The 27,503-nt window shown below is 35.5% G+C and overlaps 4 protein-coding genes, 1 long non-coding RNA gene and 1 pseudogene across 5 annotated transcripts; 4 read left to right on the top strand and 2 right to left on the bottom strand.

Moving 5' to 3' along the window:
• Positions 1-4,178: 4,178 nt before the first annotated feature.
• Positions 4,179-6,494, top strand: LOC104777522 (protein LIKE COV 2). Its single transcript, XM_010501791.3, has 7 exons — positions 4,179-4,497; positions 4,870-4,922; positions 5,012-5,121; positions 5,493-5,660; positions 5,875-5,972; positions 6,050-6,176; positions 6,274-6,494. The coding sequence occupies exons 1-7, from the start codon at positions 4,381-4,383 to the stop codon at positions 6,384-6,386; spliced, it is 786 nt and encodes a 261-aa protein (XP_010500093.1). The 5' UTR covers positions 4,179-4,380; the 3' UTR covers positions 6,387-6,494.
• Positions 6,495-9,024: 2,530 nt separating this feature from the next.
• Positions 9,025-11,345, bottom strand: LOC147947582 (uncharacterized). Its single transcript, XM_087507352.1, has 9 exons — positions 11,313-11,345; positions 10,959-11,232; positions 10,743-10,833; positions 10,496-10,634; positions 10,333-10,427; positions 10,119-10,236; positions 9,855-10,018; positions 9,640-9,754; positions 9,025-9,537 (listed from the first exon to the last, which is right to left on the bottom strand). Exons 1-9 carry the CDS (start codon positions 11,343-11,345, stop codon positions 9,355-9,357), a joined length of 1,212 nt encoding a protein of 403 aa, XP_087363478.1. The 3' UTR covers positions 9,025-9,354.
• Positions 11,346-14,165: 2,820 nt separating this feature from the next.
• Positions 14,166-14,688, top strand: LOC147947581 (uncharacterized). The gene is made up of 2 exons (XM_087507351.1): positions 14,166-14,275; positions 14,370-14,688. Exons 1-2 carry the CDS (start codon positions 14,166-14,168, stop codon positions 14,686-14,688), a joined length of 429 nt encoding a protein of 142 aa, XP_087363477.1.
• Positions 14,689-18,975: 4,287 nt separating this feature from the next.
• Positions 18,976-19,638, top strand: LOC147947580 (secreted RxLR effector protein 161 pseudogene; annotated as a pseudogene).
• A 1,460-nt stretch (positions 19,639-21,098) lies between these two features.
• LOC147947579 (auxin-responsive protein SAUR71-like) lies at positions 21,099-21,811 on the bottom strand. Its single transcript, XM_087495955.1, has one exon. It carries the CDS (start codon positions 21,727-21,729, stop codon positions 21,400-21,402), a length of 330 nt encoding a protein of 109 aa, XP_087352081.1. The 5' UTR covers positions 21,730-21,811; the 3' UTR covers positions 21,099-21,399.
• A 3,907-nt stretch (positions 21,812-25,718) lies between these two features.
• On the top strand, positions 25,719-26,090 carry LOC109131428 (uncharacterized). Its single transcript, XR_002037068.2, has 3 exons — positions 25,719-25,745; positions 25,837-25,859; positions 26,066-26,090. It is a non-coding gene; the product is annotated as an uncharacterized LOC109131428 (long non-coding RNA).
• Positions 26,091-27,503: the final 1,413 nt, after the last annotated feature.

The following is a 27,503-nucleotide window of genomic DNA, read 5'->3' as shown; positions in this document are numbered from 1 at the left end:
CTTTCCCTTTTAAACAACAGGCTCGCGGATCTTTTTATCCCGAACACCACCTCATCTTGTTACTTAGTCGCAGTCAATGACCTGTTCGGACCCCGCAACATGGCCATCTTGAGATACACTCTATCTCCAACCTGAAACTCAAGATCTCTCCTACTCTTGTTGCCATAACTCCTATGCCTATCTTGAGCTTCCTTCATGTTCAGCTTGAGAACTCGAATCTTCTATGAGGTCTCCTGCACAAAATCTGCCCCGTACATGCTCCTCTCCCCCACCCGAGTCCAGCACAACGGTGTACGACTAGACCTCCCATACAAAGCCTCATAAGGAGCCATACCAATACTCGCCTGGTAACTGTTGTTGTAAGAAAACTTTACCAAGCTCAAGTGATCTGCCCAATGGCCACCCCAATCCAACACACACATCCTCAGCAAATCCTCCAACGTCTGGATTGTCCTCTCTGACTATCCATCTGTCTGGGGATGATAAGTTGTACTCATATGCACCTTAGTGCCCATCTCTGCCTGAAATGCCCTCCAGAACACCGAAGTAAACTTGGAATCCCTATCAGACACAATTCTCGCTGGCTGCTCCATCAGTGTTCTTAATGGCCAGAAAATGTGCCGACTTAGTCAACCGGTCCACAATGACCCATATATCATCCAACATCCTGGACAATAGCAAACCTACCACGAAGTCCATAGTAATCATATCCCACTTCCACTCCGGAATGGGAAGACTTTTCAGCAAACCACCTGGTACCTGATGCTCAGCCTTCACTAGCTGACACACATCACACCTCGCGACCCAGCTAGCCACATCTTTCTTCATCCCGACCCAATTATAGTACCTCTTGAGATCACGGTACATCTTAGTCGCTCCAGGATGAATAGAGAACATGCTCGCATGAGACACTCTCAAGATCTCCTGCCTCAACTCCTCATCTTTAGGCACACAAATCCGCCCATGCACCAAAATAGTACCATTAGCCGAAACTTGATACTCTAAATCAACATCCTTTGAGGCATTCACCAGTCCCAAATCCTTCTCCTGAGCCAACCATACTCTCCTCAACAGATCTGCTCTATCAGCTGCAATTAAACCCAACGGCTCCTGAGAAACCGCACACAAACTCATGGCACTGATCTCTCCTACGAGAGAGTCCATATCCTGCTTCTGAGCCGAAGCTGCCCTCTTCTGACTCAGAGCATCCGCAACCAGGTTAGCCTTACCAGGGTGATAAGCTATCGCCAAATCATAATCCGCCACCAGCTCCATCCACCACCTCTGCCTCAAATTCAGCTCGGGCTGAGTGAATATATACTTCAGACTCTTATGATCTGTATACCTTTACACTACAAAGATAAGATCTCCAAATCTTCAGGGCAAAAACTATAACACCCATCTCTAAGTCATGAGTAGGATAGTTGTCCTCATGCTTCCACAACTGCCGCGAAGCGTAGGCAATCACCTTCCCATGCTGCATCAACACACACCCCAAACTAACTCTGGATGCATCTGTATACACCAGATAGGGTTCTCCCTACTCAGGCAAAGCCAAAATTGGAGGAGTAGTCAACATCTCCTTCATGCTTGCAAAGCCTTCCTCACACTCCTGTGACCAAACAAAAGGAACATCCTTCCCTGTCAACTTAGTCATAGGACGTGCTCTCCTCGCAAACCCCTGCACAAACCTCCTGTAGTAACCTGCCAACCCAAGAAAACTCCTGATCTATGTGGCATTCTGCGGTCTAGGCCATTCCTGGTAGCCTAAATCTTCTCCGGATCTACGGAAACCCCATCTGTAGACACAATGTGACCCAGAAAACTCATCTCCCTCTGCCAAAAACTTCACTGGCGCAACTTGGCAAACAACTTTTGCTCCCGCAACTTTTCCAGAAATACCCTCAAATGCACTGCATGTTCCTCAAGACTCTTCGAATAAACCAGGATGTCGCCGATGAAGATGATGACAGACACGTCCAGGAACTCTTGAAACAAGCTGTTCATCAACCTCATAAACGCTGCTGGCGCATTTGTCAACCCAAACGGCATCACCACGAACTCTTAAACCCATACCTCGTCCTTTCTACTTGACGCACCACACCGACGCTCCCTACGGTGAAGTGATAAGACGTAAGAATCCCCTTTTTCCTTGCTCAACTCTACTAGACTAATAATCAAGTATGCTGACATCAATTCACCACCACCCGGATATCAACACCTCTTATCCATCCAAGAAGTTCTAGTAACTTGTCTCTTAAGGAAACTTCCACAAGATAGCTTATTACAAAATTAGCTTCCCGCTTAGCAATTCTCCACAACAAATCATCAATATGAGTGTAATAAAATAAACAAGTACCATACGTTCGCATATCTGATTCACCGCATCGAATGCTTTGCAAGCCGCCAACTCAAACCACTTGCCTTGTTTCCCTCAACAAGCTTACCAAAACCTTGAATCTAGCAACCCTGACCATCTCCAATGAACGTAAACCAAAATCGTCGCAACGATTAGATTATCCTGCCATAAAGGCTTCTCGTGAACTTATGTATCTGGCAAATATTCCTTTCCCGGCTCAAACCTGCTGCAACTCCCCTTCCCGGGACTCCAGCACCACCGGCCTCATAATCCTGGCACAACAGCCACACATTCATAATCGCTCTGGTCGTAAAACCCTGACCCATTGGTCAACACATCCAAAACCTGAGATTAAACCAACCTCAATCTCTCGAGGTCTACATTCAATCGGTTTGTTTATACTCACGTCCTAGGCATTGCATGCTCCCAACTCCTCCACCCTTAGGTCGCAACCTTCGAGCCATACCGATCTCACTCTCAGACCAGCGTCTTCGAGTTATACCGTCTCACTCTTGGACCACAATCCTCAAGATCTTGGTATCAGGGGAACTACTCATCCCCTCAGGGGAACATAATCCCTTTTGCCACTCTCGGAGCCCCCAGCCCCTCAAGCTATCGATATTCAGGAGAATCACCATCCCCTCAGGAGCAACAATCCTTAACGACTATAAACATCTCCCGACCAAAAGTACCTCCTGCGGTCCGAGTATAACATTGCAATGTTACACCTTCCCACTCAACTTCTCATATCAACCTGCATATGAACACCTATCTGCCCCTCTAGGCTTGATACCTCTAGAGAAGAATCTCGTACCGGTCATCTACAATTGTTCCATCCTCCTAACAAAAGATGGATAGTCCTCAACATCCGCAGCCCTCGGCTGCACCCCGCCACATGCGGTACAACTGGAGCCTGCACTGGCACCCCTCTCGGTAACCGCTCCCACAACACGCCAACAGATCCGCCAAGCGATCATCTCGACCCTGGGCTCCACCTGCTGCAACCCCACACTTGGGTTCCCAGCACCCCCGACACGCTCACTGACTAACCTGCTCTGGTCACTCCTGCTACGCTTGCGATCCTACAACGTACGTCCTCGTAGAACTCTGGACCACACACTCGCTGGCCTTGGAAACTTGTCCGAACACGACTACGACAATGCCCAAGTCCACGACCAACAACTCAAACACCTTAACCACTGCACTTCCAAGAACAAAGGCTAACAGACAATCTTAACATAACACAAAACGACAAAAACATAAACTCACCGTGAAATCACACTGTAGGCTCGAAGAGGATGTTCTAGGACTCCATGCCAAACAAAATTGACTAACTCACATAATCAATCAAAGCATGCAATCCCAACATCAACAACAGAAACCTAGTGAACCCAAGCCTAGAACCGTAAGGGCTCTGATACCAAAATGAAACGACCTGACCCGTTTTTTATATAAATAATAAATAATAATAATATAATAATATAATAATAATAAATAAACTACAACTAGTGATCCCATACCCACTAGTCAGCCGTTTTCAATAGTTTGAAACGTCTGAGAAACGTTTCCGAAACAGGAATGGTGTGCCTAATGGTGTCTCCGTGCTACATAGCCAAACCCACAAAAGGACCATTTACATTAACAACAACATAACTATATATTACATAAAATCAAATATTACTTATAAAAACAACCCGTACTTGGAGTTAAATTAGATTTCGTGAAGTTAATTTTGTATTTTGAGTTCAGTGTTAAAAAACTTGAAAAAAATCAAAAAATAATATTTGAAGCGGCGTTGATTTTTGTCTGTTAGAGATAGATGACGTGTTGCACTTACAATCGTTGGATCATATGATCAAAACTGAGTGAGTGTATAGCTTACGTAAAGGTCATTTTAGTAGAGAGTGGGCTAGACCAAAAAAGATCCGCTAAAGGTCAAGAGTCAAAATTATAATAATCAGAGATCTGGTCCGACTAAACCAGACGGACCAATTCCAACCGCCTCCCTCTCGCCGGAGGAAATGGAGGAAGACAAAGAAGCTACGACGAGTTCTCTTAGTCAAGGCCTCACTCCTCACCAAGACCCGGAAGATGCTCCCAAGTCTCCTCCCCACTCTCCTAATTCTTCTACTCGCAAGGTACTACTGTTCGTTCTCTTCCGAGAGACCTCTCCCGATTTTGTCGACGCCCAATGTTTCTATTACTCACTCGTTACTTCGATTTTGCTGCTCCTCTTGAAGCTAATCTTATATATGTCACTGATGATGATTTTAGTTGAAAAAAATGTGAAGATTGTTGCGAAATAATGACCGGCTGCGATGTGAAATTTGTTGGATATATCCTCTAAAATTGACGTTTCTTGATAGCAATTTAACTATCTTGTAGTCAATTTTGTGATTTCGTTGAGAAATTTATAGGGTTCAAATTGATATTTTATATACTCTTTATCTGTTTGTGCTTTACTTGAAGACTTTACCAATTTGCTTGTGTTCTCTTTTGTATGTGAACAGGCTTGCTATGGGGTTCTACAGAGTTGGGTGTCCAAGAAGTTTATGACTGGATTGTAATACTTACCACAGATTTTGTTTTATCATAGTATAACATCTTACAGTCACTCCAACTGTGTTTTTATATTGGGTGTGTGTGTGGCAGTGTCGTCCTCTTTCCTGTTGCTGTTACATTCCTCATCACTTGGTGGTTTATCCAATTCGTTGATGGTTTCTTCAGTCCGATTTACGAGAACCTTGGTGTTGACATTTTTGGTAAGACTGAATAATAGCTTATTTATGTATGATTACTCTGCCTTAGGGGATTTCTGCGTTCAATTTTTGTCTGACATTTATGGTAATGTTACACGCTTTATTGAAGCTGGAAAACAGAGAATATATGGTCTTAAGATATCTAAGCTGATTAGGAGGATTCAGGGGTTTTATCTTAGTGCTATAAGCTGAGTGTACTTCTATAGTTTTACTAGATTTCTTTGTTTATTTTTTCAGTCCAACTCTTAGTTGTGACAGTGTATCTGGTAGAATGAGCATTTCATTTCATCTATCTTTGGTTTAAGTGTAAAAGAAAATGTCAGAAAAGAATATCTATTCTATCTTCTAATTTGTTCTCGTCTCGTCTGTTGCAGGACTTGGGTTCATTACATCTGTACTATTCACTTTCTTTGTTGGAATATTTGCTTCTTCATGGCTGGGTTCTACGGTTTTCTGGCTCGGGGAGCAGTTTATAAGGCGAATGCCCTTTGTGAAGCACATATATTCAGCTTCTAAACAAATTAGTACTGCGATTTCTCCGGGTAAGTATGTATGATTTGAACATGTGTAGACTGTTTCTATCTCTACACTGAAAAGGTTACTCTCGTATCCAAATATCTTTGGTCAATTTCTCCACTTTTCTTCAAATATATGTCAAAGTGCAAGAGAGATTTGAATGCGCAAGTAATTGTTTGCTGCTATGTAGTGTGCCTTTTTGGTATCCTTTGATAACCTTTGATTTTTTTTTTGTTCCAGACCAGAATACTACTGCCTTTAAAGAGGTAGCAATCATCCGTCATCCTCGTATTGGTGAATACGCATTTGGATTTATCACATCTTCGGTGACACTTCAGGTTAGTTATTCAGCAAAATCACCTGAGGAACATAAAGCAGCATTGAGATTGTTTACTGTTTTTTTTTTTGGTAACAGACGGACCACGGAGAAGAGGAGTTATGTAGTGTGTATGTGCCAACGAATCATCTGTATATAGGAGACGTATTTCTGGTGAGTAGCGAAGAAATCATAAGGCCAAACTTATCAATCCGAGAAGGAATAGGTCAGTCTTCAGCTGTTTTTTGTTTCATCTTCTAAGTACATACTTTTTTTTTTGTTATAACAAAGATCAGATTTATAGTGCTGTTTTGATGGAACAGAGATCATAGTATCTGTGGGGATGACGATGCCGCAAGTGATATCTCATGTAGACAGGACAACGAGTAGAACTCCTCACCAACACAGTCTTAGGATTCCCCTCAACAGACTTTAGGTAATAGCCGCGTATGGCCTCTCTACTTTGTAAAGATATACTTTACGTGTTGTGCTCATTCTGGAATTATTATAAATTTCAAATCAATATTACATATCTTACAACAAACATGTATGGATTTACCATTCAAATTCCATCCCATATATCCTAGTTGCACTTCTTTCTTTGCTAATTTTATAGCAGATGTGTGCTCGGTGACATCAAAGAATATTGGGTAGGAAGGGGTTTGAACCGGTAAGAGAATTGACAGTACAACAGTTTTGAAGTAATATAAGAAAAAATGAAAGAAAGAATGGTAGTACCATTATGTTACTGTTAGAGGGTCTCTAATACAAATAAATGGTCTCTAATTCAATACATTAGTCTTAATTGATAAAATTATAACTATCATAGTTGTATAGAGAAAATGAATAAGGGCATTTCCAATGGTTACCCTCATCCTCAAGATGATGTAAACTTAAAATGAATTTAAATTTTACCCCTCAGAAGATTATACTCTAAATATATTTTACTCCAAGTATATTCTCTTTTAGTTATCTATTATTCATTTTAATATCATTTTTCATTTCTAAATTTACAAATTTTATTCACTTATTTTACTCGATCGCGTACCAAACTCTCAATGTGATGGCAACTGACAAGTGAGTGATAAATATGATCATATAGTCTTTCATTCTGTACCCTCTATACATAAGAAATTGTTGCCTGAGATGCCAAACAGATCAAAATGTAGGTAAGTTGATCGGAGCGGATTGAAGAGATACCATCGGTGTGGTGGCTATTTTAACTCAAGATTTTATCTTAGAAACAACAAGAAAGTTGGAACGAAATTTTGAAGTTGGGTTTTGGGTTTGTCACAAACGAAAATAAGCAAGTAAATAGCATAAAAGAAAGCTGGGTTTTGGGTTTGTCACAAACGAAAATAAGCAAGTAAATAGCATAAAAGAAAGCATATAAATCACATGTAGAAATGAAGCTATAAGCTTCTAAAGGCGTCCACATATTTGACATTTTATTATTTAACTTTTTTTGCCATCTCATTATTAAATATTTTTAAATTTAATATTTTTAATACAAAGTTATTAATAAAAAAAATTATTTTATAAAATATACATTTTTAAATCCTAAAATATACTGCAACTTTGTTTAGAGAAATTTTCCAATTTTATAAAGTAAATTTTATCAAAGAATTATGGTTCACCCTAAATATTTGTAGCTATAAATGTAGATCCTTGGTCACATTATTATCAATTCGCCAAATAAATAGTTTTGGTCATATGAGTTTTTGATATTCCTTTGTTATATTTTGGCTCGATAGTTCTATAAAAATCTTAATGGTGTTTATGTGTACGCTTTGCAGGTTAGAGTTTGTGGAAACAACGACGTAAATTGGTGTATGGAAATATGGAGATTTCTTTGTATTTTAATGGTTTCTTCATCGTTACACTGAAGAAGCTGCCACATATCTCTTCACCTTTGAAGCCATCACAGGAAACTGATACATCAAATCTTACTCCTGAGTTTGCAAAAACTGAACCTGATTGTTGGAAATCAACTTCTGAGTTCTCAACGGCAGTTTCAGTGATGAACATGATCCTGTAATCACAATCAGTGACAGAAAAAGTTGAAAATATTTTCCAATCATTTTCTTCTATTTGATGATCAAATGTTTCAAACATATCTTCAGTAATCGTTGTTTCAATCTTGTCACCCTATATCAAATGAACAAAAAACAATTACTGAAACATATGTTGCTAATTATTAAACTAATCTAAATAATATTAACAGGTAAATATCTATATACTTATAAATGCATCACACATAAATAGTTGAATTGTGGCATCGGCCTAAGTAACTTTCCTCCACTTCCTTAATACCTTCACTTAAATCTTCCAGACAGATCTCCATGAATATAGATCTTTGACTTTATCATATTCAACCATTTCTCTTGAAAAATGTTATAAATTTTTTCGGGGAAATAAGCTGAAGAAATTTTTTTCACAAATGACATGTATTGCTTTCTTTTATAGGCAAAAACCAGATACTAAGCGTTACGACGTTTTGTTACTAATAAATATAATAGAGATATTGCAGAAGATTTAATAACAGTTTTGATTCGCTCATATCTTGGCTCAATATTCTTTTACATATATCATAGCAATACTTTATAGGAAAAATACAAAAGTGAGAAAACGTTAAAATTTAAAATGACAAAACCAACTTTTACTGTTTCAAAATGACATGCATAAGTTTAGTCAATGCATTCACTTTAAACTGACAGAATCACTAGACGTTATAATAAAAAAGGAAAAAACCATTTGAAACAGTTATATAAAATGGCATGCATAGTTTCAGTTTCTGCAATTCTATTTAAAACATATGTATTTATCTCTTTCATTTAGTTTGCAACTATTTAATATATATATATATATATTTAAATTAATTTCATACTATTTTTTTACAATTTTCGTCCTAATGCAGGATGTGCTAATGCGTGAAAAAAAAGAGAAAGAAGAGAGAAAGCGATTCTCCTGAGTTTTAGAGATTTCTAGCCTTTACATGAAAAATCTGAGAAACCAAAAAACACGCACAAGATGATCTCAATTTTTTTTAGGAAAAACAGCATACTAAATTATACTTACTGCAAAACCTATTTGTATATAAAATATCCAACAAAATAACATAAGCAACCAAAATCAAATACAACAACAAACGTAAACATGGCTTTACGTAACCAAAAAAATAAAATACACACAAAACCCAGAATACACCTTCATCTAACTACCGCGCGTAGCGCGGGTCAATTGCTAGCTGGAAATGTGTTTTTAAGTTTCAGGCGTGTTGGACTGCTAGATGGAGATTGTGCTGCTAATTCTACAGAACTTTCAGCCTGTACTAATGTTAATAAATAGTGAAAAAAACAATGAGGGGATACCTCTCGAGGAAAAAATATATGTTGTCAGAACCATTACCTCTCGGAAGTTTGGGCCAGGTGCCTCTTCCAAAGTCTCAAAAATTCGACAAACAGTAAATGACTAGGGGTGTGGAGTGAAGTTGAAAGTAGTAAGCTTAAGTTGGAATTCTTCCCAACAATATCAGAGACTATTTTGGGATTTGATGCTTTAGTTTTGGAGTTTTGATGAGCGTCAGCCTTGCAAAAAAAAAAAGAATAAGGAAGAAAGAGTGAGTGATAGGTGGTAGATGAGGGAAAAAACTAAGAAAACGTTAAATGATGAGTGGATTATATAGATACCATCTGCGAAGCTAGCGTCGTTGATTGTATGTTGGTTAACTTCACCATGTCTTTATCAAAGGCGACAAAGAAGCCACTAATTTTGCCGTCATGAATGACCAGTTCCACACGGTATCTTGCATATTATGACAGAGTGAAGTAGAAAATGATTAGAAATCAAATAAATAACTTTAAAAATAAATAATTGAGCTTTGTGGTGTTGTTAGTAATATTACTTGACATCTCCAATTGCTGATGTTGATCGGCACTTGAAGTTATTGCATGCTAGGGACGCCTCTTGCTTCACCATTTTCGTTCCACACTCTGCACAAGAAATGAAACTCCATCCACGCTGAGTTTGTATGTCCGTCACTGTTGCGGTGCACAGAAATTCAGCTTCCTATAATTAAACAGAACCCAAAAAAATGTGTTGTTGTTAATGTCACAGTAATGTTGTACTATAACCAAAAAAATAAGGAAGATAATGTGGGAGAAAACACTTGTGGAGTAGCAGTGGCAACAAACTGACTGAGTTCTTCAATGGATACATGTTCAATCTTATGTACTCCATGATATAGTGCGAATGAAGAGATGCCATCTTTTTCTCTCCCCTTCAGCCTGTTTGGTGGTGTAGTTAGACATTGGTGTAGGTTGAATATTAAGATTGAATGTGTGAGTGAAATACATGGGATTTTATAACAACCCTTCCAATACCTTTCAGCGAACTCTTGTGTCGTTGTCAAGTCTCCATCAGAATAAAACTTGCTCCCAGACGTAGCATTACGATAAAGTTCACCTGGAGAGTATGGCTGGGTTAGAAATGACATAATATTTGAAAACAAACTGCACATTTTATTGACGTCAGATAATTATGAACATGAACTGCTTCACATGCAAAGATCTTTGGGTTTATATTGGTCGCTAAGAGTATATAAGTCCCCTCATCATTCTTGCTAAAGACTTTCTCCAGTGAGGTTGCCTGGTCATCAAATGCACTTAGACGGACATTCTGACCACTATAACAAAAGGCAACATGTGGTGAACAGGTGAAGGTAATCAAATGCTTAAATGGAGAGGAGAAGTTCCGTATCTTGAGAATTTGATGAAAGAGAGTGAGGGGAAACCTTTGAAGACGCAGATGAACTAACATCCTCTCCAAAGTTTGTGACATCCCATTACGATATGCTTTGGTGGAAACTACTTCGCCCATGATATCTAATAAGAGCAAAACCCATATAGTTTAATTTTAAATTTCCAGGAAAATATACTATAGATGCAACAAAGTTTAAACACTTTTCAAGGATAGTCTACATATTAAGAATTAGAAAACTTAGACAAACCTGGGAGCTCCGTATTGGTGTTTGCAAGCAAAACTAACTCTTCATGAGTCTTTAAGCGGAAAAACTCTTTTGGAATAACATAGAAAGACTCTTCTACCTCCTCAAAAAGAGTTGATGTTGTGAACCGTATTGAAAAGTGGAAATCCGACAATTTAAAATGGGTGTTGCTTCTAGTGACGTCAAACGCAGATATTCTATACATAGCCCCATCACACTGAGAGTGTTCGAATTTGGGAAGGTGGGTGACGTAAATGGAGCCTTGCATCAAAGTAGACTGCAAAAGAGGGAAATAAAAACAAAAGGGTAAGTAAATAATTCAGAATGAATGAAGGGGAGAATGGAGATTGAGGGTACCTTTTCGTCAATCAGAAGGAAATCAACCCCCATGAGTTGTCCACCTTTTTTAACGTTTCAAGCAGGCCAGAAACGGAGGATCCTACCTACGATTTGTTGGTCAAGTCGACCAGCTTTAAGGTCAGCGAAAGAAACGAAAGAGGAGTTCATACTTCTAAGAAGAGAATGTAATGCCAAGTGTAAGTTGAGGAAGTGACAATAGCAAGAGATTTATTTATATAATAGAAGGACTTACGACAATTTAAGGAAGAAGTAGTGGACTGTCCATTAAATCAGAGAAGATGGAAGAACATAATTAGCAGTTACGAACGAAACCGTAGCCATTGTGATGGAAGACATGGAAGGATAAGTGAAAGTGTAGAGGACTGGAAGACTTGAATTCACATCAAATAGTGAAACGACATGGATCGTGAGTTAAGGAGAAGAGCAACCGGTGGAGATGGAGCGTCCTTCACTGCGCGGAGGAGAGGCATTAATAAGTTTAATCCATAGGATAGAAAAACGTGTGGACCTGAATTATCTCTGCAAAACTTTGGGCAAAATACCATCTGAAAAACCCAAATTATTAAAGAAAAATTGCTGACGTGGCTGCACAAGAAGAAACGAAAAGGTAACTTTATATATATATTTTAACTGATTTTTCTTATTTTGATTTATGTTTAAGTTTCAGATCACGTGAGCTTTATCCAAAACCAATGATGTTCCTGCTGTGCCTGTGAATGAGACTGAATTTACGTGTCGCCATATATAATTTAAAATTTTGGTATTGTGTGAACGAGTATGTATAGAAAGGAACAAAACAAAAAAATCGATAAGGTATTGATGATTCTGTTTTTGTTTTGGTGTGTTTATACATTTGTATATCTCTAGAAAAAAATTGTGAAAGTTAGTGAAAGTTAGCTCTTATACAATAAATTAATTTATACAATAAATTAATTTATGACAAAATATCTTTGGTGAAAGATCCGGTTATCCAAATTATCTAAAACTATGGAGAGTTGTGAAACAAAAGATGTTATTTTGATCAATATTGTAAAAATCTAAAAGTTGTGTTAGAGTTTGTTCTAATTGTGTATTTGAATTGAACTATTTGCCATGTTAATTTTAAAATTCAAGGAATTCAAATTATTAACAATAAGTAGACATATGAACATAAATTTTAATTTTTCAATAAATATTATTAGTCACAGAAAAAATATTATCATCAAAAATATTCAAGTAATTTAAAGACCAAAAAACATAAAGAAATGGTATGGAGATGACAAGATAATATGTATATGATTAATAAGGTTAAAATTTATGTATAATATTTTACACTCATATAAATGTAGTTTTTGTATATTTTTATAAGGTTACAATATTTGGTTAGATCTTAGAATTTTTAAGGGCATTTTCAAATTTTGTTTTTAAGGAAGAGACTGTTCTGAAAAGAGAAATGGGGAAAGATGTATTTTTCAAAAATTCTCTAATAATTATCTGACAGTTTTGAAACTAAAATGTTTCTTCATCATTTATTAAAAACATATTATTACCAACATATTTCTAACATATATATATATATAGATAAAAAAATTTTACTTATATAAGGTTTACTTTTTCATTTCTCTTTTAAATAAGAAATGATATTCAAAATATTAAAAAAAACATTTGTGTTAAGAAATAAAAAAATCATTATAGAACTTTTGTGTGAATGTATAACGACCTAAAAATATTTTGAATCGATTGCTATAGATATACCATCGCTAATAACCTAGTAGAAACTAAAAGTTGGACATTTCGGAATATATATTGAAAAGATTTTGGTTTTTCTTTAAATATCTTGTTATTCAGCTAAGAATTTCTAAATATTTTAAAAATCCTATTTTTTTTTTCAGACTGTTAGTGCTATACAAATATTTATTAGTTTTAAAAAATTTTATAGGGTTTTATATTAAAAAGCTGCTATTTATTATAAAATACAAATGTGATTAATCAATCACAAAACACATGTCATGACATTTGTTCATGTAATATTAAACTAACTTACCACTTGTCTTTTGTAGTTCACCACTTGTCATTACTAAGTGTATAAGTGTGTGACTCATGTTTTTTGGAGTTCACTATAAATAAAGTGTTGTAAGAAGAAAAATATATAAAAGTTGTCTTTGATCAAAGAAAGTGTTCCCTAGTCTCTCTCACTCATGTGGCTTCTCCTCTCTCTCTTTCTTTATTATTTCTTGTTCTCTTTACAAAGTATTACAAACACATATAAGTGTTTTGTAGTTATAGTTCATAACACGTTATCAGCACGACCGACACTCGATCCGTCATCAGTTTGAGGTAATCTTTAACTTATGTTAAATTTATTTAAATTTAATCTAATTAGTTTGTATGCACATTACTAGATGTATTATTTATAGAGTAAAAGACTATATATACTTTTTTATCATAATGATAGACTCTGCTTCCTTGATCATATAGATCTACATTCTTGATCATTATGGTAGGTTATGCCTCCTTGATCATATGTTTAGATCTATATATTATAAATCATATGGAATGCTATGCCTCCTAAAATGATTGTTTTAATTTATAAATATATTATATAGCTTATAATTTTTTTTGATAGTTTATATTTATTGCTAAAACAAGATTTGACAAAAGCGTTTCACAAAATTTTATATTTAACAAATTTTTTAATTATTTATATATTATCATGTCAAACTTGGCAAAGCTTGAATTCACCATCCTCGATGTCTCTAGGAAAAATTATATGACATGACATTAGATGCAAAATTCTATTTAAAATGAAATGGGATTCTCAAAACCCTCGATCCATCAGAAACGGGGTTAGAAGAGGAAAAAGCAAGAACTATGATGTTTTTGCGTCACCATCTCCACGATGGTTTAAAAAATGAATACATCACGAGAGAAAATCCTGTAGATATCTGGATCGCTCTCAAGGATAGGTTTGATCACCAAACGTATGTAATCTTACCAAAAGCCAAACATGAAATAGCTAAACCTGTGGTTTCAAGATTAGAAAAGTGTAAGTGAGTACAATTCCGCTTTCTTCAGAATCACTTCAAGGATGGCTCTCTGCGGGGAAGAAGTTTCCGATTATGATATGATCGAGAAAACATTCCAAACTTTTCATCCTTCAAACGTACTCCTGCAGCAACAATATCGAGAAAGAGGGTATACTCGATATTCTGAATGGATGCAAGTTCTGCATGTTGCTGAACAAAATAATGAACTCGTGATGATAAATCATCAAATCCGTCCAACTGGATCAGCTCCACTTTCAGAAGTGAATGTTGCTACATCCAGCTATAATAATTGGCAAGGACGAGGACGCGGATGCGGACGCGGTCAAGGCCGTGGTCACGGTCGTTGAGGAGGTCGTAGAAGAGGAAAAGGAAGGGTCCTCTCTCCTAATGACTTCAACGCAAGAAAACCCAACAAACATCTTCAAGTCAATAATGTTGGTCGTGTTTTAAAGAAACAAGGTGAAAGTACTTGTTACAGATGCGACATGAAATGACACTGCTATCAAACCTGTTGTATTCCAAAACATTTGGCCGATCCGTATCAAGCATCTCAACAGGCAAAAGAAAGGGATGTTGAGACCATCCTCATCTCTGATGAAGTTGGACCTTCTTTCCATGGCCTAAACGATGAACCCCATCTTGATATAGCTGATTTTCTTGTTGATCATGAAAACGGAAAATCATGCGAATAAGGCCTGTATGTCATTAATATGTTTTGTCATAGTTTGATATGTATTTTATGTTTTAATAAATGTCTTTTTAAATAATAGTTTTATTGTAATATATAAGCCTTTTTGTAAGACTTTTTGTTATTTTATTAATGTTTATTTTGTAAATATTTTATCTCAGAAAATGTCAGAATTTGAGATTGAGGATGTAGATATGTGTCTGCCAGACAGTGCTACAACACACTCAATACTTAAAGAGAATTTTTTTTCCCTCTCTCTAAATAAAAGACTTCACTAGAAGTGTGAGCACTATATGTGGTAATGCAAAGATTATTATAAGCTCTGGAAAAGCCAAATTTTCAATGCCAAGGGAAACAAAATTTGAAATTGATGCATTATATTGCCCTATGTCTCATAGAAACTTGGTTAGTTTCAGAGATATCCAAAGAAATGGATATCATATAGAGACTCTGAATAAGAATGACAATGAATATCTTTGCATAACATCTAAGGAGAAACATATATTAGAAGAATTGCCAATGTTATCCTCTGGATTGTATTGCACAAAAATAAATAAGTTTGCATCTTATGTTAGTAAACTCTAAGTTTACTAGTACATTTAAGATATGGCATGAAAGACTTAGACATCCTGGTTCAGTCATGATGCGAAAAATTGTGCAAAATTCTAATGGTCATCCATTGAAGAATCAAAAGCTTTTTAGATCGGATGAGTTTTCATGTGATCCATGTTCTCAAGGAAAACTCATAATTCGGCCATCACCAGCCAAAATTGGGAATGAATCACCATTGTTCTTAGAGAGCATACATGGTGATATATGTGGACCTATCCACCATTCATGCAGGCCGTTTCGTTATTTTATGGCAATGATTGACGCATCTAGTAGATGGTCAAATGTGTATCTATTGATAACACGAAACACGACCTTCACAAAATTCATTGCCCAAATAATCAGGTTGAAAGCTTAATTCCCTGATTATGACATAAAGAAAGTTAGGCTTGATAACGCTGGTGAATTCACTTCACAAGCTTTCAATAACTATTGTATGTCATTAGGAATCGATGTTGAACATCTGGTTCCTCATGTTCATATTCAAAATGGCATGGCTGAATCTTTAATTAAACGGCTACAATTCATTGCTAGGTCGTTAACATTGAGAACAAAGCTCCCAATTTCTAACTGAGGTCATGCTATATTGAATGTTGCGGCATTGGTCCAAATACGACCAAGCGCATATAATAAATATTCCCATTTATAATTAGCATCTGGCCAAGAGCCAAACATATCCTATCTCTGTATTTTTGGATATGCGGTTTATGTTCCTATAGCCCCACTGAAAAGAACAAAAATAGGGCCACAAAGGACATTGGGTATATATATATGTCGGTTATGCATCACCGAGTATAATTTGATATCTTGAAACCCAAACTGGTGATATGTTTACGGCACGTTTTGCCGATTGCCATTTTAATGAAGATGAATTTCCATCGTTAGGGGTGTAACGCCCGCGAACCAAAACTCTTCGTTTTGGGAGTGGGTGTCGATCGACACCCATATTGGTGTCGGTTGACGTTTGGTTTAGGAAAAACCATTGGACCGGGTTATATAAGTGAATTGTCGACCAGAAGGGTTTTGGAGGTTTATTTTGTCTGCCGCTTTGTGGTTTTTGAGAGAAAAGGGAGAAAAGAGAGTTCTTGAGTTTTTGAGAGAGATTGGTGAGATTTCTTGGCTGTTCTTGAGAGATTTGGAGCTAGGAAGGATCTAGAGGCTTGCTACGAGGGTTGGATTTGTTGCTCTTGGTCTGAATCTTCCTGCAAAGAGGTGAGTGCATGACCATGACTAATCTAAGCCCTTGATTTCCTTGTTCTTGCTTGTTTGTTGTTGTTTTGTGTGTTTTCTTGTTGGGGATTGGATTATACAGGTTCCTAATGATGTTTCCGGCATGGGTTTTGAGTATTGGACGATTTGGAAGAGGTTGAGAAGCGAGATCCGACTCTCGGCTTCGAGGGGATCGCAGTTGCAGGTGGAGTGTCGGTCGACAACAACAAGACAACATTGATCGACACTGTGGGGTAGTGTCGGTCGACACTAGGCTGGTGTCGGTCGACACCTCCCTTCCAGCGAGACGATGTTCGTTTTCCTGGTTTGTGTATTTTGTTTGTTGGTTGTTTTGGAACATTGGATCATTGTTGCTTGTGTGTATAGCCCAGTAGATGGGAGGATTGCCTCAATGAGTATTTATCAAATACTCATGCATCTCAATTTGTGTTTGTGGTGCATGTAAAGGCAAAGTGTGATCGTGGAATCAAGGCAATGAAGAGGAAGATGTTCTAGGGACTCGATTGATTGTTTTCTGGCGTTGCTAGGTTGCTCGAGTTGGGTGTTTAGAACTTGCTAGGTTGCCGGTTTCTTGTTTCTTGCTGTATTGACATTGGAATGGTTAGGGTTGGTTATTGGTTATTCTACTATTGATTATTATTGGATATTGGTTTGTTGGTTATTTAATTGATATTTGTTGTTCCGCTGTTGTTTGCGATTGTGGTTAGGTGGCTAGTGTGTATGGGATCACTAGTCGTAGTTTATTTATTATTATTATTATTATATTATTATTTAAAAAATAAAAAACGGGTCAGATCGTTTCAAGGGGGAGGAATTAAACAAGTACCAAAAGATATTACATGGTATACACAATCTTTGATATATCTTGATCCCCCTATAAATCAACGTGAACTGGAAGTTCAGAAAATTGTACATTTACAAAATTTGGCAAATCAATTACCAGATGCGTTCATAGATACAAAAAGGGTGACAAAATTATATATCCCCGCTGCAAATGCACCTGCAAGAGTTGAAATTCCTAGAGAGGAATTTGATGGAAGCAAAGCTAATGAAGCTAAGGTTCAAATAAAACGGGGGAGGCCAATGGGCTCTAAAGATAAAAATCCCAGAAAGAAAAAGAAAATGGGAGATGAAAAGGTTCAAGAAGAACCAAATAAAGAGAAAAGTCTTCGGGATGATACAGAAAAATATGAGATTTCTATTAACAATGCCCAAAATAGAATATTATGGTATAGAGATGAAATCGATAATGATAATGGAATATTCTCTTTTCTGTGTCTAAAGAGATCGATCATGAAAAATATGTTCCAGATCTAAGGTCCGTATCAAAATGCCAACATAGGCCTGATTGGGAGAAATGGAAAAATGCTATGCAACTTGAGTTGCTCTCCCTCAATAAAAGAAATGTATTTGGACCTCTTGTCACTACATCTAAAGATGTAAACCCTGTTAGTTGCAAGTGGGTATTTGTGCGTAAAAAAATGAGAAAGATGAAATCACACGATATAAAGTCAAACTTCTTGCACAAGGTTTTTCTCAAAGACCTAGAGTTGATTATGAAGAAACATTTTCTCCAGTCATGGATGCAATTACATCCAGGTACTTAATAAGTCTAACGACTTCTAAGAATTTAGAAATGTACCTTATGGATGTAGTGACAACATATTTATATGGATCATTGGATAATGATATATACATGAAAATCCCAAAAGAATTTAGATTCCAAAACCATTAGACTCTAAGTCTAATGAAGTTTGTGCGATCAAATTACAGCGATCACTTTATGGATTAAAACAATCTGGGCGCATGTGGTATAATCGCTTAAGCGAATACCTATTGAAAAAGGGTATGTAAATAATGATATATGCCAATACGTGTTTATAAAGAAATCTCCATCGAGATTTGTGATCATGGCTGTATATGTTGATGATCTAAACATAAGTAGAACTCAAAAGGAGATTGATGATGCAAGAACTCATATGAAAGAAGAGTTTGAAATGAAAGATCTTGGAAAGACAAAATTCTGTCTCGGGCTTCAAATAGAGCAAAGATAGAATATTTGTGCATCAATCAAATTATACAAAAAAAGATTTTAAAGCGCTTTAATATGGATAAAGCGAATCGTTTGAGTACTCCAATGGTCAATAGATCTCTGAATGTCGATAGTGATCCATTTATACCTTGTGAAAATAACGAGAAAATATTTGGTCCCGGAGTACCTTACATGAGTGCTATCGGTGGACTCATGTATCTTGAAAATTGCAATAGACCAGATATTGCATTCGCTACTAATCGGCTTGCAAGATATAACTCATCCCATACCCGCAAGCATTGGAATGGGATAAAACATATTCTCCGTTATCTTCAAGGTACGATTGACTTGGGATTATTCTATCCTAGAAATTCTTCGGTTGGTCTAGTTGGTTTTGCAAAAGCAGGATATTTATCATATCAACATAAATCCCGATCCCAAACTGGATATGTTTTCACAATTGGAGGAACTGCAACCTCATGGCGCTCACAGAAACAGACTTTGATTGCCACTTCCTCAAATCATGCAGAAATAATTGCTCTTCATGAAGCATCGAAAGAATGTGTATGGTTCAGATCAATGACTAACCACATACAAGAATCGAGAGGAATAGTCACCAATAAAGAGCCAACAACATTATTTGAAGACAATGCTGCTTGTGTCGCTCAAATCAAAGAAGGTTACATCAAGAGCGACAGAATAAAGCATATACCTCCAAGATTCTTCTCCTACACTTAAGAACTTGATAAGAACAAGGAGGTTGATGTTCAGTGCATCCGTTCATGTGACAATTCAACAAATCTATTCACAAAGGCGCTTCCGAATACCACATTCAGAAAACATATTCACAGTATTGGAATGCGTCATCTCCGAGATTTATGAAGAAAGATTATATCTTTTTGAGGGAGAGATTACGTTACTATACTCTTTTCCCTTGTCATGATTTTTATCCCAATTGGGTTTTCCGTGAAAAGGTTTTTAATGAGGTAGTACGTAACTCGTCAATGGTGATGGATAATCAAGAGGGAGTATTATAAAATACAAATGTGATTAATCCATTACAAAACACATGTCATAACACTTGTTCATGTAATATTACACTATGTTACCACTTGTCTTTTTAGTTCACCACTTGTGAATTACCAAGTGTATAAGTATGTGACTCATGTCTTTTGGAATTCACTATAAATAAGGTGTTGTAAGAAGAGTAATATATAGAAATTGTTTTTGATCAAATAAAATGTTCCCTAATCTTTTTCACTCTTGTGGCTTCTCCTCTCTCTTTCTTTATTATTTCTTGTTTTCTTTACAAAATATTACAAACACATATAAGTGTATTGTAGTTATAGTTATAGTACTATTTATTTATTTTTTTTTATGTTTTTTCGTATTTTTTTTCTTTAACAAAATACCTACTGTTATAAAAAGGTGCTATTTAAAAAAAAATCGGTTTTTGAGGAATAATTTTTGAATTATTAGCAATTTTAAATAGTATCTAGATTTTTGTTGTTTGTATGTAAAATATTCCAAAAAGAAGCAGCATTAGGCCGAGCTATATTCATTCAAACAGTAATTTCTATTTTTTTTAATATCAAATGTACTGTTATGTAAGATGTCGTATTTTTTTTTTTTAATAGAGTTTTTATAAAATGATTTTAAGAGACTTCTTTACTCCCATTTTTAGAAAGGTGTATTATTAGATGAAAGATTTTAGAAGAGTTTGGTAGATTTTAATAGTGTTTTCCTTAAGTCCGCCAGTTGGATACGTGTGAAAGATGATGATTGGTTAGGACACTAGGCAGTTATCGTGAAAGCCCCAAGGCATGTGGGAGCCTCATGATCCATCTTGTTAATAAAGTCTTATATTAGCTGTAATATTCCTATTAATTTAATTTCACGACCTTCATAATTTATTTCAGCTTATTTTAGTGTATCTCTTTTTTAATCCTGTTTCGAGGAAAGGCTCACTTTCTTTCCTCCCAAGACAAAGCAAGAGCCCTTAAGTACATAAACTTCACCTAAAGCAAAAACATTTTAGCTTAATATCTGATCTGCGACCGAAACATATTGGTGATTAAATGGAACATCCTGTTAATTAAAGTAATTAACGAAAAGAAAAAAGTTGATAGTTTTTCGTATTGTTTTACACTTTGTTAAAAGAGCTGTAAATTGATGGAATGAATAAAAGTCATGGTCACTTGATGGCAAAAACAAACGTTTATCTTATAACTTTGACCCACAATACTAACCCTACAACATTAAACTTAAACAAATGTATATCAATTTCCCAAAAAAGATGGAAAATAATAAAGATCTAGATGAAATCCTATTGGCTTTCACTCCCAAATGAAAAATAAAATAAAAAATGTGGAACCTCTTCCATACTTAGTTGGAATGCAGAATAAGAAGAGATCATCTTTAAAGAATAAATGTGAATTCCAAAGTACTCATACGTGAGAAGGACGCTATCTTCTATGTGGATCATTAGCAGCATTAATATTAATGAAGATACTGAGATGGTAGAGATGTACTCATGTAGTGAGGAGAATGACTCGTGGACTTAAGGTAATGGATCAAGTTCATAAAGACTTGGATCTCGCAGGCGATCCTTAAAGCACCGTCGTATGAGTGATCAAACTCTTCTTCGGATAACCGGAGGAGATTTTCGAACAATGGATGGGTCAACAAATCAGCATCCATCTCTAACTTGCATTGCGTATCTCTGTCGTTTCCGACGTAGACTCTGACTCGTCCTTCTTCCGGTAATGTCTCTCTTTGGGAGAAGCTCTTGGCTCCGCAACATAGTAGCTTCTTCACCACGCATTTCATCTTCTTTTTTTTTTGAGTTCGAATAAATTGTCTTTTGAGGTTTTTGAAGTTGTGAGGCTTTGTAATGTTTATGGAGAAACTGGTGGTGATATTTATAGGACTTTAGAGTTTAAGAAGTGAAGAGGAAGGAAGGTCAGGGGAAGGAGACAATGTAAAGCCGCGGAGAATCGGTTCATTTGTAGCCTTGTAGGGACGGACCCTCAATCGTATGTCCTTTATTAAAGGACCTTTAACCTCATATTTGATTATTAGCTATATTGTTTCTTTTCAATAGTAAAACTTCTATTGTTGCCAAAAGGAAAAAAAAAATTAAATCACCCAAAGGCATAAATTAATCAAGGTGATTTGCATTTTTACCACCCGATTAGCCTTCTCAATGCATGTGACACATGACACCATTTTGAATGGTCAAATTGAGCGATTTAGTAATTTTTTGTGTTGGAGAAAAATCGTTCTCTTACCTAAAACCTACATAACAGTTCATTCTTAAGTAAAAACTACTAAGCCACTGCCATTTGATTTATGTATCGTAACACCATATTAGAGTTTAAGAACCTAAAATAATCATCATTAAAATGAATTGTAGCATTACGAGCCATATAACCACAAAATCCATGAGATATTTCAGATCTCCGACTCTTAAAGTTTTAGGTTCGTATAGATTTAAGGGGTCATATAAGACCATTAAGTCTGGTTTGTTTCTTAATTACCCCAAACTTACAAAATTATTATTAAAACTCAGAATATGGTGTATCTCTGTTTTATAGCAGTGGAAAGGTCAGATATATACTGTGATAACATTTTTTAATCAGTGTATAATTTAGTGGCAAATTTGTCACATAGGGCCACTCAACAGGTAATATTTTGATAAACATTGAATCTATCCATGCACATATCTGTTTTATTGCAACAAAAGGTGACAAAATTACTGTGATAACATTATTAAATTTATAACATGGCCATCAATCTTATAGTCTATATAATTAGTGGCAAATTCTGTTGTTGCCATCACTAGCGAAAACGATTGCCATTTGCAAAGTCGTTTATCTACAAAGCCCCAAAAATAAATCATTGCCAAATAGCAATGATTTAGTATTTGGTAACTTTTTTTTCCGTATAAATCAAACGGTGGCTGTGGCCAATTTAAATTGTCACCGACTTTTCATCTAAACTGAAAACATATTTTCTTGTAGTTACGTAAGTCTGGAAAATGTGTTTCGAAATACTTTCGCTAGATATGTGAAAGTTTTGATGTAATATCTCAAGATTATAATCACATCCCATATCGATACAAATGACATAGAAGCGTTTATCAGTGCATGTAGATGACCACATATGTTATCTATCATAATTATCAAGTCACAGTTGATTAGCTCATCAATTAAGCATCCTACGCGCATGCAACCATTATTGGCCGTAGCTATCGATCTAACTTGTCTGTCGCAGACGTTTGTTTAATAAAATTTTAGATATGTTTATTGAACATTTCTTAGGTTCAAAATTCAAACCTTTGTGCTAATGAATTATATGGTCATATCCCCTGTATATTAAAAGAGAAGCATTCTGGAGAAAAAGTTGACGTGTCGTCGCCAAAAAGCTCCGTACCCAATTTATTGTTCACCCTTAGTATTCCATAAAATTACATAAAATTGCCATTGTTATATATATATATATATATATTTTTCTCAACTCCCATACTGTTTAATTTATTTTAAATTACACAATATTTTGCTCCTATAAATTCTATATTTGCCCAAAAAAACATATGATAACCAATTAAAATGACATTAATATATACTTTAATTTGGATAACTATGTAGTTAAACATTATATATAAATATGTAGTTATAGTGTTTTTACAGAAATCTTAAAATTTAGAAAATTCAGTCCAATAAAAATGAAAACATGTAATAATATTATACCAATAGCTGAGATATATAGGGATCTAATGACCAATTAAAATTTATAAAATCCAGTGATATAATACCATAACTAATAAAAAAATTATATAAGGGATCTAATGACCAATTATATTCTTCTCCCTCACGAAACAATTTTGTAATTTTATTTCTCCATCAATTACAGACACATATATAACTTAAAAAACTAATAATATCCAAATTAATAGAATTCTCCTTAATAAAATACCTTCTGGTATCTCCTATATAAAATACTCACGCTTTATATCCCATATTATTTTTCATTCTCTTACTATATTATTTACATTAAATTGTCATTAGTATAACTAAAGAATATTTTATTCAATAATTGAAGGAAATCTATACTATTAATTGGGGAATACACTTAAGGGTTAAAAAAAAATCATATCAAATATCCATGTTGCCAAACTGACCCAATTTACATATTAAGAAGAAGAAAAAAAGATTAAACAACAGATTTATTATATTTTAGGAAATCGTTCAAATTAGTTCCAAAGTAATCAGGTTATGAAAATTTTGTGAGGGTATATTCATGTATGACAATATACGGGACACAATTTTTGGGAACAAAAATTCAAGCAGAACATATGCGGACATACTATTTACTGATATGAATTAAGAGGAATAGAGTTTAAAAATCTAGAAGAACTAAAAGATTAGATACATATTTATAGATAAATTATTTTCTTTATACTTAGATAAACACTTCTAATCTTTTCCAAGATGCATGAAATATTTTTATTTCTAAGAAACAACATAAAATGATTACACTAGTAAAACAATATCATATAGCCACTTCTCCGTCATGGTTACTCTGTGGCTTTTTTTTAAATAGTGATGAAATAGTCACATAAAGTCACAGAAATGAAAAAACAGTAAAAACGTGACTAAGCCGTGGTCTAACCGTGGCAAAAATAGTCACGACACAGTCACATGAGTGACGTCACTAAACTAGTCACGAAATAGTCACTTTAAATTTATGTTAACAAAGCCACAAAGTAAAAATGTGATAAAATAGTGACCAATCACCCACAATAAAATATGTTACACGTCAAAGCCACAAAGTAAAAATGTGATCAAATGTGTTATCATGTTTTAATTTAATATCAGTTTTATAAGTTTAACTATACCATTTTCTTACAGCATAATTTTATTTATTCATTGTTTTAAACCTAATTATTTAAGTTGAATTGGATCAACGAAACAACAGATTATTTTGGTTTTCCCGGGTCACAAAAAATTAATCACCAAAAAAATATTTGGGTTCCCGGGTAAATAGAGTAACTTTAACATCAAAATTAATTTTGGTTTCTCGGTTTAGGTTAAAAGCAAGAAAACCCTCGTCCTGATATCTCTGCCTCCATTCCTAACTTAACACTTAAAAAAAAAAATATCTCATTCTCAAATCTCTCACTCAACAAAACACACTTTAGAAACATTTAGGGTTTCTCCAATTCGAATCGCGATAACTCCGTCAGGCAAAGCCTCCGACCGTCGTCGCACACGGCCTTCCAATTTAAATCTACCGTATAAATCTTTTTCTTCTCTTCTCGATATGAGTTCCTTCAGATCCTATTTCAATGTATAAACGTTTAGGTTTTTGGGTCTATTCTTCAGATCCCCTTTCAATGTATATGTTCTGCTTTGTTTGCAGATATGCAATAGAGAAGGCCTGCAAGGTCTTCACCTTTGGGCTCTCCCATTCCTCCAGGTCCTTCCATGCTTCCAAGAGCTATTGGATCTGCAAGCGCAACATCTTCAGCCGCAAACAACTACGCTCATAGAATCGAAGAGGCACTACTACATACTGCCTCAAGAGATGCCCAACCACACCTCCATCCAAGAAAAATCAATGGCGCTTTATGGTTATTAGTTAGCAAAATTCTATTAATGTGTATATCATGAATGTATAATCTTCTTTGTCTTTAATTCTTAATTTTTTCTGTCGGGTTCGGTATAGACCCCTGTGTCCATGGATTAATCCGGATAACTTGGCACGGCAACTACATGGGACCAAAGTCAAGGTGGAAATTTGTTCCTCAAGAGAGAAAAACTAACTGGTGGCAATCTTTTGTGGTAAGTGTTCAAAATTTATACTACTTTTTTTTACTCTACATAACTAAGTTCACTTACTCACAAATACTAATGTCTTCTTTTAATATTGTAGCAAAACTTCTATTGGGAGTCAAGGTACTCTTCAAATAACTTTCACTTTTGTATTATGTGGATGATGTTTTGTAGGTGTATGATGTCTGCACGTTTTCATTCACAATCCATAAGAGAATGTTCATTATTTTAATTTAGCTTTTGTTGTGACTAGTTGTTTTTGACTTTTGATATGAATGTTTGTCTTTGATTGTTGGTTTATATTAATTTGGTTTTATATCCATTCACAGCGGGGTAAGTCAAGCAAATGACGCAATTATGGAATAGGTAGTGGTCAATACCGGGATTTTGATCCTTCTAAGACCTTCTCTTCAACGCAACACTAATGTTGAAACGCTCAAGACTGACATGAAGACACTCAAAGATGATATGATTGCCTTGAAGAGTGAGTTCAAGGACGAGATGGTTGCAACACGAGCTTCACTAAATGTGATTCTACAGGCTCTTGGGGTGAATTCTGCTACCCTCCAACATGTTAATCATACACAATGATGTGATCATGGATGGGCCTAAGGAGGATGAGCTTGTAGCTGAGTTTGAAGCTGAGGAACATGTAGCTGAGCTTGAACCTCAGGAGCTTGTTGCTGAGGAACCATTGCTTGTACCGGAAGGACCAATGACTAGAGCAAAAGCTAAAAAGCTAAAGGATGCACTAAATGGGCTTATTCAAGAGCTTATGGTCAAAGAGAGCATTGAAAAATCTATTGGGGATGATACCTATCAAGTCCAGCCCACTTTGAACCTAATTCAAGTCCAAGAAAGCCCAAAATAATCACTTTATTTTGTGGTCAAAGAAGAGTGACGAAAATTGAGATACATGCACCTAGAGTCACTTTGGAGGAAGGGATACATGCACAAGAATTGGGTCTTCATTCAACCATCTATCTTAATTGTTTTTTTTAGTTTTAAGACTAGTTAATACTTGGCTTTGTTACCAAGTTTTCTTATCCTATATAAACTCATGTAGGATCATTGAAATAATCATCCAACTTTTTATCAAAACCTTTTCTTTTTGAGAGTGATTCTCTTCTGTTCTTTGTGAACAAAACCGATTGCTTGGTGTGATTCCAACAATCAAAACCGACTACTTGGTGTGATTCCGATAGTCGAAACCCCGATCTCCTTGGTGCGAGGCTGAGAGATCCGATCTTTTTGGTGTGAGGCTGAAAGATCAAACCGGTATATCAAGAGTCTTTCCGCAACTCTTGTGCGACCATTCATTCCACCATCCTTATTCTTGAGGCTTCGTCGTCTTTAGAATCAAGGTGTCTCTATCAACCAACTCGAAGGTGCCGAATCCTTGGGAGGATCATATCAAGTGGTATCAGAGCACACCCTTGAGTTTGGTATTCTATCATTCTATCATCTTCTAACCGTTCATCTTCTTCCTATCATTTTCTATCTTTCAATCTTTTATCTATCATCTTTCTATCTTTCCATCTTCTTTATTTTCATCTTCTCATCTTTTCATCTTCTATTTCTATTTATTTTATTTAAAAAAAAAAGCAAAAAAAAAAAGCAAAAACAAAAAAAAAAACAAAAAAAAAACAAAAAAAAAAACAAAAAAAAAAACAAAAAAAAAAAAGGAAAAAAAAAGAGAGAAAAAAAAGGTTCTTTTCTATTCACAAAAAAAAAACAGTTCTGTTCTTTTCAAAAAAAAAAAAAAAA

Source organism: Camelina sativa, chromosome 3 (assembly GCF_030686135.1).
Source record: "Camelina sativa cultivar CO46 ecotype springtype chromosome 3, ASM3068613v1".
Lineage (NCBI taxonomy): Eukaryota > Viridiplantae > Streptophyta > Magnoliopsida > Brassicales > Brassicaceae > Camelina > Camelina sativa.
The sequence above is the reverse complement of the archived record's forward strand: the minus strand, read 5'-3'. Positions and strand labels throughout refer to the sequence as shown.